General features: G+C 43.3%; 1 protein-coding gene across 1 annotated transcript in view; it reads right to left on the bottom strand.

Annotated features, from left to right (window-relative positions):
* Positions 1–6,867: 6,867 nt before the first annotated feature.
* The window catches only part of stxbp6 (syntaxin binding protein 6 (amisyn)), a 133,396-nt gene continuing 126,488 nt past the window's right edge, over positions 6,868–13,775 (bottom strand). The window contains 2 exon segments of the mRNA XM_048247922.1: positions 6,868–9,081; positions 11,889–12,046. Coding sequence (XP_048103879.1) covers positions 9,058–9,081; positions 11,889–12,046 — 182 coding nt within the window. The 3' untranslated portion in view covers positions 6,868–9,057.

Below are 13,775 nucleotides of genomic sequence, written 5' to 3'. Positions count from 1 at the left end.
GCTAAATAATAAATAACCATTCAGCATTCTGCATAATTCAAATTGCAGTACGTAGTTCATTCAGCTGAGGTAGCACTAAGGAAGAAAGGCTTTTCCAGTTGTCCACACATCTTTCTTCAAAATGGAACCATCTCCTTGTGCGTAGACAAGGACAGTGATCTATCTGAATAGTTGTTTGTGAAATTAGTTCTGGAAAGTTCTGCAGAGAGGAGAGTGAGGCAGTGACCTGGCGGGCTGGGAGCCAGTGTGATGAAGCATGGCACCGTGTCCATGGCGACAGGCGATTTTTCACACCAGCCCAAACTCTGATGAATGTGTGATTTTAAGGAGACGGAGCAGACAGTGTCATTCTGGGAGATGACGGGGGATAATGAGAAAGAGCACACACACACACACACACACACACACACACACACACACACTTACTTTCTCTCACTCGCTCTCTCACACACACTCACACATGCACAAAAGCACAGGCTCTGCTCTCAATTCCCTGGGAGTCTCACCTGTGAGTGTGTGCAGGTTACCTTTAATCACTGCACCAGGAGGCATAGAGAGGGAGAGGGGGATAGAGGGAGAGGGAGAGAGAGAGAAAAAGCAGGAGAGAGACAGAGGAGAGAGAGAGAGAGAGAGAGAGAGAGAGAGAGAGAGGGAGAGAGAGGGAGAGAGAGAGAGGGAGGGAGAGAGAGAGAGGGAGAGAGAGAGAGGGAGAGAGAGGGAGAGAGAGAGAAAAAGCAGGAGAGAGACAGAGGGAGAGAGAGAGGAGAGAGAGAGAGAGAGAGAGAGAGAGAGAGGAGAGAGAGAGGGAGAGAGAGAGAGGGAGAGAGAGAGGTAGGGAAAGGGAAAAAAAGGCTCACAGTCAGAGCTGTGTGTGTGTGTGTGTGTCTGGGTCTCATCTCACACTCTGCCCTCACTCACACACACACACACACGCACACGCACAAATATACACAAGCACAGTTTCGCACACCCTCTCTCTCTCTTACACACACACCCTCTCCCACATTCACACACCCTCTCTCTCTCTTACACACATACCCTCTCCCACATTCACACACCCTCTCTCTCTCTTACACACACACCCTCTCCCACATTCACACACCCTCTCTCTCTCTTACACACATACCCTCTCCCACATTCACACACCCTCTCTCTCTCTTACACACATACCCTCTCCCACATTCACACAGACTCTCTAGCTCTTTTACACACCACACACACACACACACACACACACACTGTGAAGGTGACATTTCCTCCTTGCTCTCCTTTGGCAGACATGTGATACACTCACCTGCTGCTAGTGCGCTGGTCCACTCACGTGCAGCAGGGAAGAGAGATGACTCCGTCACACACACACACACACACACACCACACACACACACACACACACACACACACACACACAGTCCACACACACACACACACACACACACCACACACACACACACAACACACACCACACACACACACACAAACACACACATTCTAAACAACCTCACACATGCAAGCAGAAAATACACCCCCATATGCTATCTCTTTCTCTCATACACACACACTCAGACTCACATATGTCTCTATCCAATCCACCTCATGCATACAGATGATCAGTTATCAGTTGCCTTTTCAAAATCCACCATCAAATAACAATGATATTTACTTTAAAAATTAAAAATGTTTTGAGATACAAAATAATCAATAGTTGTACTGCAAAATACATTTTTAGTTAGTGCAGAGATTTTCATTCATTCATTCATTCATTCATTCAATTTGACCAGCTGACTTGAGATATGAAGGTATTGATGTGTGCCTTTAGATAATCTCAATATTAAATGCATGCTGTGCCCTGACAAGACATGCTTTCTAAATTGGCACCACTGGCTCCCCCTGGTGGTAAAACACAGTTCTGTCCCTACGCTGCATGCCTCGCCACTTCTGCCCTGCCCCTCAAATTGCTGTATTATTTGAGGAGGATCTGAAAGAGTAATGCTGTAGGCTTTAGTGTATGCTGGGAGGAGTGTTTCTGTGGAAAAGGGCATTTTAGGAGTGGTGCTTTGAAGGGAGGCAATGGGGCTTGATTCAGTGGCTGTTACGGGGTGACTTATGGCATAATCACCCCACGGCTGAGCTACTTTATGGGGCAGTTAGTCACCTTCCCTAGCCCTGGAGATACATCATGGATCGTGCCATCATTACCACGCAGACTGAGAGAGAGAGAGAAAGAAAGAGAGAGAGAGAAAGAAAGAGAGAGACAGAGAGAGAGAGAGAGAAAGAGAGAGGAAGAGAAAGAGAGAGAGAGAAAGAGATAGATAGAAACCCTCACATGCAAACATTAACGTACACACACACACACACGCACTAATTAATACAAACACATACAACCACACACACTCACTCTGGCTAGTTGTTATAGTGAATTATAGTATTATATTATTACTGTAGTTATAATCCAATATGGCGGTATTAATATAGACAGTGTAGAAGGGATGGGCGGAGTGGCCGGCTCGCTTCTGACACCCAGAGAGAGAGAGAGAGAGAGAGAGAGAGAGAGAGAGAGAGAGAGAGAGAGAGAGAGAGAGAGAGCTTCTCCTGCCACTCCTCACCGTGGAGCCTCTCTCCCTGCGTCAGTGCTGTGGGGCCTCTCTGTCCCAAGGCCAGTGCTGTGGGGCCCTCTCTCTGTCCCAGGCCAGTGCTGTGGGGCCTCTCTGTCCCAAGGCCAGTGCTGTGGGGCCTCTCTCTCTCTGTCCCTGCGTCAGTGCTGTGGGGCCTCTCTGTCCTGCGTCAGTGCTGTGGCACTGACGGACCATAAACTGGTCTGGGAGACCAAAGACAACATGTGGTATGCAGAGAGGGACTGATGTACTGGAGCAGGAGAGACGTCATAGGGAAGGAAGGAATGAATGCATGAATGAATTAATGAATGAATAGGCATATGCTGATGACTGTCCTCTCAACTCTGGAAAGATGACTAAGCATCGGACTGAAAAAATGTGATTTGTAAAAATTGTAATTAGTATGTGTGTGTGTGTGTATATGTTTGAAGTGCTTGAACATATTTAGTCTAATTATACAGGTGCATTTTCCACCATTATTTAGTGAAACTTTCATATAATCTAGATTAATTACACATAAAGTGAAACATTCCAAGCCTTCTTTTGTTTTATAATCTTGATGATTACAGTTTACAGCCATGGAAAAAAAATATAATAAATAATTTACCCTGCTGAAAAAAACAGCCTGACCAGCTAAAGGTGGTTTGCTGGTTGACCAGCTTGTTGACCACCCTATGATGGTTGACCAGCTAGACCAGCAAATCTCTTGCGAAAACATACCTTCAGCTGGTTTACCCACCTAACGATGGTAATTCAGCTGGTTTTGCTTGTCGTACCACCTCAAGCTGGTAATTTTAGCTGGACTTGCTGGTCTACACTGCTGGTTTAACTGGCTGTGCCAGCTTATGTTGGTCAAACCAGCATGACCATCTTACACCAACAATGTCAAACTTGGCAGGCTGGTCACCAGCATGACCATCTTGCACCAGCTGTATCCCACACGACAGGCTGGTCAAACCAGCATGACCAGCTTCCTCAGATGGTCACGCCAGCATATCCAGCTGGTGGTCCAACCAGCTACTCCAGCAAGAGCTGGAAGAAAACCAGCTACCAGCATAAGCTGGTTTCTAGCTGTTTTTTTCAGCAGGGAAGAATGTCGACCTGAAAAGAGCTCTAATCAGCTACAGTAAGTCAAAAATCCCGGCTCTGGTTTCCTGAGTCTTTAATCTCTCAGTCTGGGCAGGGCAATGGACTGTTCCACTATATTCCATTTTTTTGAGATGTACCTGAGTTTATTTTTATATGCTCATTGAATGGGAGATGTGTTGTTAGCCAACATAAAAACACACATGCACAAAAACCCACACAGAGACTGTATGCAAGTTGCATCAGCAACTGGGACAGCCGTGGCCTACTGGTTAGGGCTTCGGGCTTGTAACTGAAGGGTTGCTGGTTCGATCCCCAACTAGTAGGAACGGCTGAAGTGCCCTTGAGCAAGGCACCTAACCCCTCATTGCTCCCTGAGCGCCGCGGTAGCAGGCAGCTCACGGCTCCGGGTTAGTGTGTGTTTCACCTCACTGTGTGCTCTGTGTGTTCACTAACTCAAGGATGGGATAAATGCAGAGACCAAATTCCTTATGCAAGTATACTTGGCCTAGAACCTGAAAAAAAAAAGAAAAAGTTGCCTTTAATCACAACACAGACAGATTGTGTGCTGGTTACCAGGTTACCTTTAATCACCAGAGACAGGAAGCAAGGCCACAATGCTGTCTGAGTCTTCACAAGGTAACACACCACACACATTGTATAATTTGGGGTACATTTCACGTCTCCAAGATAAACTTTTTGTTATTGAGTCAGTTTTGAACAATAATGCAGATTATGACAACATTTCACCAATAACAATACTTGATATATATTTAAGACCCAATTTATCTATAAAATATTAACTAAATGAACCGTCCCCCATTTTATTGACTATCTCCGACTACTGATTCATACATTCAACTTGAATAAACATGAGGTTACTAAGTCTAACATATTTTTGGGGATTAATCTGTTAACTGTTATGCAATCAGTTGCATAGAATTTCTATTTGATTTATTATGTGAAATTTCAGTGTATTGGAAAAAATATTATTTTTATCCATCTCAATGTTCTTGTCAACTCTGTTATCTTAAAACTGCATAACATCCATAAGCACCGAGAGATGTCACCTCCTCTGGCGGGATATTTTGGATACAGTATATATAATGGAAATAATATAAAAGGAATATAATGCTTCTTCTCAACAGTAAATTATTTATTCCTCAACTCTGTTATTGTAATAATGGAGTCAATCTCTTGTTAGTTAGCATGTGGAGTTTAGCCACAAAAGGATACTAACTTTGGTATTGTCAGTGCTGTCACTGGATTACAGATAAATGATGAAACAGAGTTGACAGAATTAAGCTGTTTTTCTACACTTAAAATGTACCCTGAATTATAGAATGACCCCCCCCCATACACACACACACAATGTGCTCAAATACATGGTTTATCAAATCAAGAACTCCCCCGCTGTCATTGTATTTCAATTTTATTTCAACACCTGTCCCTTTCTTACTTTCAAAGCACTGCTGTTGTGTGTTTGCCTTATTCAAACTTCAATCAATAAAATATTTAACAACAAAAAAAACTCAGTTGCCATTTTAAGAAATGTATTATAAAATAATAATTAAAATAAAAATAAGAATAATTATTCACTGAAATGAGGACTATTCTGTGGAAGTCTGTGTGTGAAAAAATGTCAAGTCCTCTAACTGCAAACATTAAATTCATTAGCAGTATTACTATCATTGTAAAAATAAACCGAAGCTCCACTGCTCATCACTTGTGTGTGGTACAGTGGTGATGCAGGATGATATTAAGAACACAAATCACAAATCATTTCAGAACGCCACATTGGTCTCTGTATGTATTAATCACGTATCCCAACAAGGAACCTCAGAAGAAGACAATGCTTTTGAGAACAAGAAACACTCACTGTAGTGCACTTCAAGCAGTCCAATGCGGAGTTAACGGAGTTAAATGTCTACAATACTTTTGCACATGATAGAACAACAACCGTTTCCATCAACAAGAGAACTATAATTTAATTCTGGGACCAGTGTAAGCCAATGAAGAATATTACAAATCACTGTTAGTACATCCCATAATGTTCAAGTTCACTATGGGATTACTGTGGTGACAGGGTAGTGTGTTTCTGACACGGACAAACACAAACAACAATAGGCTGTGAAGAAAGGACAAAAACACACAACACACAAACAAACACTAAACACAAATACAGCGACACATGAATTCAGGTGTAGTGGAATGTTACCTTACATCCACACATACACACACACACACACATACATACAAATACCAACACATGCTTCAATAGAGACACACATTGAGCACTGAGAGAAAGACATGACAGACTGACTACATGTTCTGGAGACAGATCAGGGACAAGAAAGGAAACATTTCAGTTTTGAACATTTACTCAAAATAATAAAAAGGTCTAAGGGATTTTAATAACCAATGGTAACTGCGGGCAGCCACCCCTCCCCTCACCAAACACACATGATTCACAGCTATCAACCCACATATTAACACAACCTCTAGTCTCAGAACAGAACTGTCTAGTGAAAGACGGCAGGTGGAACCGGTACAGTTGATATTCCACAGGACTAAGATGGCCTGTCTGCCAGGGGGAAATGAATTAGCTCAAGGTGTGTTTTCAGGCCTGTCCAGTAAAAGACTGACACATTCCCTCTATGTTGGAGATTCCCGGATCATTCTGCTATGAGAGCCCATATTGCCACCTCCATAATGCCACATTAATTTAGACCGCCGTCAAAGTAACAACAAGCAGAGCTGTGTCTGAACTCATGGGGTTCATGCAGACAGATTTGCAATCACTGACCAAGAAGTAAAAAATAAAATACAATTGGCCACCGAAATGATCACGACGATTAGCATTACTAGTATGTGCCCTAATAGCAGTCATCTAGAGAATCAAACAATGTGACTGAAGCTCCAAAACTGGACAAAGAGAAGTTTACATCAACACATCTTTCTATGAAAAGAGAGAAAGAGAGAGAGAGAGAGAGAGAGAGAGAGACTAAATGAGAACCAATATCCAGCGTTAGGAAATGCCAAACTCATCACAACCTGTTGCAACCATTTTGGTTAAGTGTTTTTAGTTGGAGTTTAGTCAGCTTGACAGATGGATTCAACACAACTGGCAAAAAAGACACTGAAGAAATAATATACAGGAAACATTTGGTCATCTTTTGAGTTATTTAATACACATAAATTATATTTAAAATCTTTTTAATCAGGTTACCAAAAGCAGAATGTCAAATGTGAAACGATAGTGAACAACGTCATTAGTCACGTTTTGAAAAGGTGAGGGAACAGGAAGAAGCACAGGCAAACACAGGAGCATCTAGAGCACGTTCACCAGAAAAACAAAAACAAAAACATAAACAAAAATAAAGTCAATAACAATAATGCTGAGTCAACCATGTTAACATTTGAATACTTTTGTTATTATATATTTTGTTTATTATTACAAGGATAAATATCCAAACTTATAAAAGAAATGATACAAACACCGAGAGGCAACTACTGTAGCCAAAAAGCTGTCTAGCGGACAGTGCTCTGCAAAGGTTATGTTGTCAGTGTATTCTAACAGCAAAAAAATATATAAAATCTCAATATATATTATAAAAAAACAAGTAAACAGAGAGAATGTGGTTGTTCCACATAAAAGCATCTAATTTCGGTGAGAACTGTTGTTTCGAACAGTGAGCGTTACGGACTCATAAACACTGAAGCCACAGGACGGCTGAGCACTTCCTGTTATCATTCACAGACAGGAAGTGCAGTGCTAACTCCTCCAAGCACTACATTAAGGTGAAATGTGAATTAAAAGTCATTCGTTCATCGTGTTTTAAAACTCTAAATCTGAATTAAAAGTAATTCATTCATCGTGTTTTTAAAGTTTAAATCTGAATTAAAAGTCATTCATTCATCGTGTTTTTAAACTCTAAATCTGAAACTTCTGTTATCCCCAAGCCAACACCCTCCAGCCCACCCAACTATCCCATCATACCCCATCCCACTCCACCCCAAAACTGTGTGTGTGCATGTATGTGTGTGTGTCTGTGTGTGTGTGTGTTTGACATACTATACTCTGTCTCGAGGCTTAGTAACAAACTTATTCGGTTTCCTTACTTCATTTTTCAAGTACCCCGTATTGATATTTACATAACTTTCTCCAAAAAAAAAGGTATCCAAATGTTAAAAATGGAGTGATCATCTCCATAGTAAATTGCAGAGAGATGTTGAGTAATTATGGCACAGTAAAAACCTTACTGTCCTCAAAACACGTCAATATCTACAACCAAGGAATGCCATCACACTACAGCACAGAACAGACAAAGCAACACCTGACGACAACACACTGAGCCTCTGTGGGCTTTCTGCCAATGGAGGGTTGGCATACATGAACATGCCCACATACTGTCTGGGCATCTCACGGGCAAATTTATTATTGCATGACATAGTTATTGGTTTCACCAACATTATGGTGAAAAGTGTATGTTATCGAGCTTACAGGAGTTGCTTTAGTTTGGAGATACATTGAAAAGAGGAAATAGAGAGAAGCATGTCCAATTCCAAATGTTAGTATGTGCTCGGTGCTACAGCAACACAAGGGCTTCTCAATGCAGTGTGCAAGGGCTTCTCAATGCAGTATTGAATCTGATGCTATTGGCAATTACTGTGAAAGCTCCCAAATAAAGCCAGTCTTTCACAGCAGTCTCGGTGCGGTGAAGGCCATCATCCACTCCCTGAAACCCTCTCCTTATAGCAATTATCCCTCATCATATGCAGGCAAAGCATCCAACGTATTGTCGGATCTAGAGCAAGATCAGAACCTATTCCAGCCTAAGCTGGGGAAGGAGTACCAGGCTCCTGTCACTTTTTAAAATACTCATCTGGTATAGTCTGAAATGCATGGAAGACACCATCAAATATAATCTAAATCTAACTACACAAATTGTTAAAAACACTAGTCTAAACCGCTAGTTAAAGTGTTTATTTTTGAAATCCCCACGGTGCTCACTCTGACATGGCTCCCTCTGTGCCACAGCACCCCCTGGCTTTGACAAACAGTACTGCAGGTCACTTCTCTGGTACCACAGGTCTCCGGTCACCTCGCTGGGTCATAGGGTTGAAGTTTCATAAAAGTTTGCTCGCTACACCATCTCTCCACCACCTCAACGAGAAGTCTTGGCGTGGGCACAGTAACGTGTGTTTAAAATCATGACACTGTCAACAATACAGGTGTTGTTAAAAGATGAGACCGATAGAAAGGTTTGGAAACGTGGAAACGTGTTGTTGGTGTTCGAGAGGCAGGTGCTCTTCAGTAGGTCCCTTCGGCCCGGAGGTTTGGCATCATGACCGCGGCCTAACACTTGTGCTTCATCGCCAGCTAGAGAGAGGGAGAGAGAGAGAGAGGGAGAAAGAGAGAGAGAGAGAGAGGGAGAGAGAGAGAGAAGAGGAGGAGACGGACAGAGCGAGGGAGACAGAAAGGGAGAGAGAGAGGGAGAAGGTGAAAAAAACAGTCCATCAGCCTGTCAGTTTGAAGAGCTTGACATTAACCTTTGTCTGTTTATGTCTGCTTATGTCTGTTTATGTCTGCTTATGTCTGCTTATGTCTGCTTATGTCTGCTTATGTCTGCTTATGTCCGTTTTCAGAAACTTTCAAGGGCTTTCATTTATTGTTCTCAAATTAAATTCAAACTTTCAATGATTTCAAGGCTGGTGGGAGCTCCCTCCCTCTCTCTCTCTCTCTCTGAAGTCTTTCTGTTGCTGTCTGAACTAGGAGGAGGATGCAGGCTCAAGTTCAACTTCAGCCTAATGGTCCAATAATGCACCAATGACACAAAGTCACAACAGCGGCCATTTTTTAGCCCCAGGGCATCTGAGTAGCCCGTGCAGTCATTAGTCTCATTAAGGAGCTGGAGTTGTAACGGACACTGTGGGAAGCTCATTAGGAGAGGGCAGCAGTGCCTATTATGAGTCACGACGAGACACTCCACATCTCTCCCCTCTGCTGTACCAACACTGGCCAGCAGGGGGCAGCAGAACAGCACAAACAGGCGAGCCCTGAGACACAGCATGTAAAAAGGGCCAACACAGTCTATGGGCCCTATTATCCTGCTCTAAAATGCATAGCCACTAGTCAAAAGCTTATTTAGTAGGATGTCCAGTCCAAACTGGGAGTGTTTTCGTTATCAAACGTCGGGCGGATGGCGCAACAAGGCGTTCCTAGGTTTCTTAATCAGTCATTGGTTTGTTTTGGTCGTCATCAACATCATTTAAACCAATGAGAATGACATCGGTCATTCCCTTTAACAGCAAGCAGCGCAACTTGAATTCGAGACATTTACATCGATTGTCTGGCGCTATAATTTATTTGCCTCGGGTGTACTTTGGAGTGGGTAAGACTGTTTTTAGTGGCAGGCTAACTCAGTACTGATGACTTGCGCTAGCCTAGCACCTGCGGACTCTGCAACTAGAAGGACTGGATGAAACGTGTTGAAAACGGTCTCCACTGATAAATATCACACTTGCTAACTTGGAAATGAGGTCCTATGTCCAAAATCCTGAACCACACCCCTTTAAAGCAACACCAAAGAGGTTTTTGTACCTTAAAATAATGTTTTCAAAATTGTTTCCGTGTTTCATCAACTCGTAACAGGGTGAACGGCACTTCTGCATTCGCTTCGCGGCCCTCTATCGGCTATAACCGCACTATGTAAGTTTGCCAGATCGGGTAGCTGATCTGTAGTTCGATGGAATGAGACATAAGAAACTACAAATTTGACTTGCATGATGTCGCAATACATCGTAGCCTACTTTCATAAAATCATGCAACATATTCTACCTTGTGTATGGACATCGTTATTTACAAAGCCGTTGGATAAACAAATAGCGTGCGTGCGACGGGGGAACAGTTCTCTGGTCTCTTTAAAGGGAGAGCCACAAAGCCATACAAAGCCCGTTAGCAACATGCTGGAACGAGCAGCAGATCAGAAGCCAAGGTTATCATTTCCATCATGCTTTAGACTGCCAGTCCACCTGCGCATGTCTTTTATAATGATTCTCTCCAAGTGGACACACACACACACACACACACACACACACAATTCCGACTCTTAAAACTTTCCAGCAGAAGTTTTTTTTCCACAGGGAACAGTATGTGGCAGTGCCCTGGCTGCTTTAAATGGTCTTCAATTAGACCAATAACACACTCATGCATAATTCATGAAAGCCACTTGACAAATTTAAGACACTACCATGAGGCAAGGTGTAAACACATTAGTGACAGCACCCTGTTGTGCAGCTAATACACCCATCCTGAAGTGTCCTTCATATCAGGACGGTGGCAGGACCAGGGGAGCGTTCTCATTTCTCATTTGTGTCTCGCAAGGTGAGACTGCACAGCGAGGACAAAGAATTGCGTTTCGAGTGACGATTAAGAGAGGAGTCCCACAGCGAGAGCAAATGAGATGGCTGAGGCTTTATGATCTGATGCTATTACACAACGCTTCATAATGCTGTAATGCTCCATTCACTTCCTCTCCTGTTCGGAGCACTGATCATTTTGTGTAAGACAGTAGCTATGTATAACAGACCGTTGCTATGTATAACAGACCGTTGTCAGGGAAAATGGGTTTTGTGCGTAATTCATGTCACTTCACAAGTAGTATAGTCACTTCTTGCAATGGAACTTTGTCCAAAAGTGAAGGCAGACGGTTGATCAGCTGTGTTCTAAAGAATGTTTGATTCAAGTTCAGCGTGTGTTGTGAACTATTTGTTTCTCAGCAAAAGCCACGATGAAACGGTAACAAATGACGTAAAGAGACATATCAAGAGAGAGAGATAAAAAAGAGTTGATTTTTTCGTTTTGGCAAGTAGCCATGAAATAAGGATAATATATGGAACGCCAGTCATTATGGGGAAAATAAGTCCCTTCAGGGCGACGCAAGACCGGTTCGCTCTTTCGGGACTTATTTTCCCGATAATGACCGGCGTTTTATACATTATCCCTTTCTTATCTACTCCTGATAACTAAGGGATACATGACACAGGAGATTGTCTTTATGGTATTCTATTTGTTTGAAGTTGGTTAAGTTTGTTTCTGAGAGAGAGATAGAGAGAAAGAGAGAGAGAGAGAGAGAGAGAATGAGTGAGGGAGAGTGTGAGTGTGTGTGTGTGTTGATGTGTGGTCACCTTGTGTGCGGTGTCTGCAAACTGCTGTGCGCTGTTCATCATCTCGCTGGTCTTCTCCTCGGTGCGGCCCAGCCTCTCCCCGCGCTCGTTCAGCGCCTGGCTCGCCTTCTGCACCGCACTCGTCACGCTGTCCGCCGCCGTGTGAAGGATGCTGTTACCTACACCACACACACACACACACACGCACGCACGCACGCACGCACGCACGCACGCACACACCCCCACCCACCCACCCACACACACACACACACACCCACGCACGCACGCACAGAGCCACACACACAGAGCCACACACACAGAGCCACACACACACACACACAGAGCCACACACACACACACAGAGACAGAGGAGTAGAAAGGTATGAGTAAACAATAAGTCATCTGTATCATTATCTATAGGCCTCTGCAGTGTGTCCCATTCTGCATCCCTGAGCTGACACACACACACACACGCACGCACGCACACCCACACTGCCATGACTCATTAGAACCATAACAGTGGACAGAGTGCAGAGCTTGGACTGCTGTGTGTGTGTGTAAATGAGGCACCACAGGACACACGCACACACACACACACACACATAAGGCACTACAGGACACATTATTCTCTGTTGTGTGTGCGTGTGAATGAGGCACCACAGGACACATTATTCTCTGTTGTGTGTGCGTGTGAATGAGGCACCACAGGACACATTATTCTCTGCTGTGTGTGCATGTACATGAGGCACCACAGGACACATTATTCTCTGCTGTGTGTGCGTGTACATGAGGCACCACAGGACACATTATTCTCTGCTGTGTGTGCGTGTACATGAGGCACCACAGGACACATTATTCTCTGGACAGAAGCTCCAGATGAACGGCTCTGTCCTTTCTGTGGGCTAACGTCCACACAGAGAGCTACCGCATCGACATCCGCAGCTACTCGCTTATTAGGCCTGAAACTATTATTTAAAAATGATGTGGTGCTCATATACGGCAAGTCCCTTTGGACAAAAAGCGTCTGCCAAATACCATTAACATACTGTTTTATCAGCTTTCCTGTGACATCACTTCACTACATTCCATTGACATCATTTCATTACATTACATTTGGCTGACGCATTTTTAACCAAAGCGACTAACAACATGGTAAACAGTTTAAGTTTTAAAGCAATTCTCAACTATTTTAGGACAATTTAAAAACGGTAGAGTTCAGCTGGAGGTAGTGTGCCTTCATCCATGTAGCTTTAATCCATGTAGCTTTCCTGTGCTCAAGGCTCTAAATAGCATTGTGTGCATTACTATACCCAGACACAAGAAATACTATTGTCTGATTGGCTGACAGGGGGCTATTTCTTCTGTAGATTTGGTAAAAAAGAAAGTTTAATCGCTGTTCAATATCAATGCTCTTTTGAATGGGAACTCTAACTGCCATAGTGAACAGCTGGGAAACAAGGCAAGGCTCAGCAACAGTGGAATCGGATGTAAACAACCAAACTACCAAAGGTCATCATTGCCAGTAACTAAAGAAAGTGGTACAACAATGGAAAAGTTGGCTTTTTATTTAACTGAACTGTGTGTGTTGGTGTGTGTGTGTGGGTGTGTGTGTGTGTGCATGGAAGCCTGTTACTCTCACTGGCATCTCTATGATATAAACACCTGCCTGACCTAGTAAATCTATCTCTCTCTCTCTCTGTGTGTGTGTGTGTGTGTGTGTGTGTGTGTGTGTGTGTGTGTGTGTGAGTGTGTGGATAAAGCACATAGTCCATCAGAGACGGTTTCTACTGGGGCACAGACTGTCTTCTGGCGCTCAAGTGCAGTTCTCCTTTTAAAGTTTCTTCATCTCTAACAGACCATTACAATTACGCTGAGGGCTGAGATTGGTTTCCTTGTTGGCACGGTGAC

This window comes from Alosa alosa, chromosome 1, assembly GCF_017589495.1.
Source record: "Alosa alosa isolate M-15738 ecotype Scorff River chromosome 1, AALO_Geno_1.1, whole genome shotgun sequence".
NCBI classification, from domain to species: Eukaryota; Metazoa; Chordata; class Actinopteri; order Clupeiformes; family Clupeidae; genus Alosa; species Alosa alosa.
The sequence above is the reverse complement of the archived record's forward strand: the minus strand, read 5'-3'. Positions and strand labels throughout refer to the sequence as shown.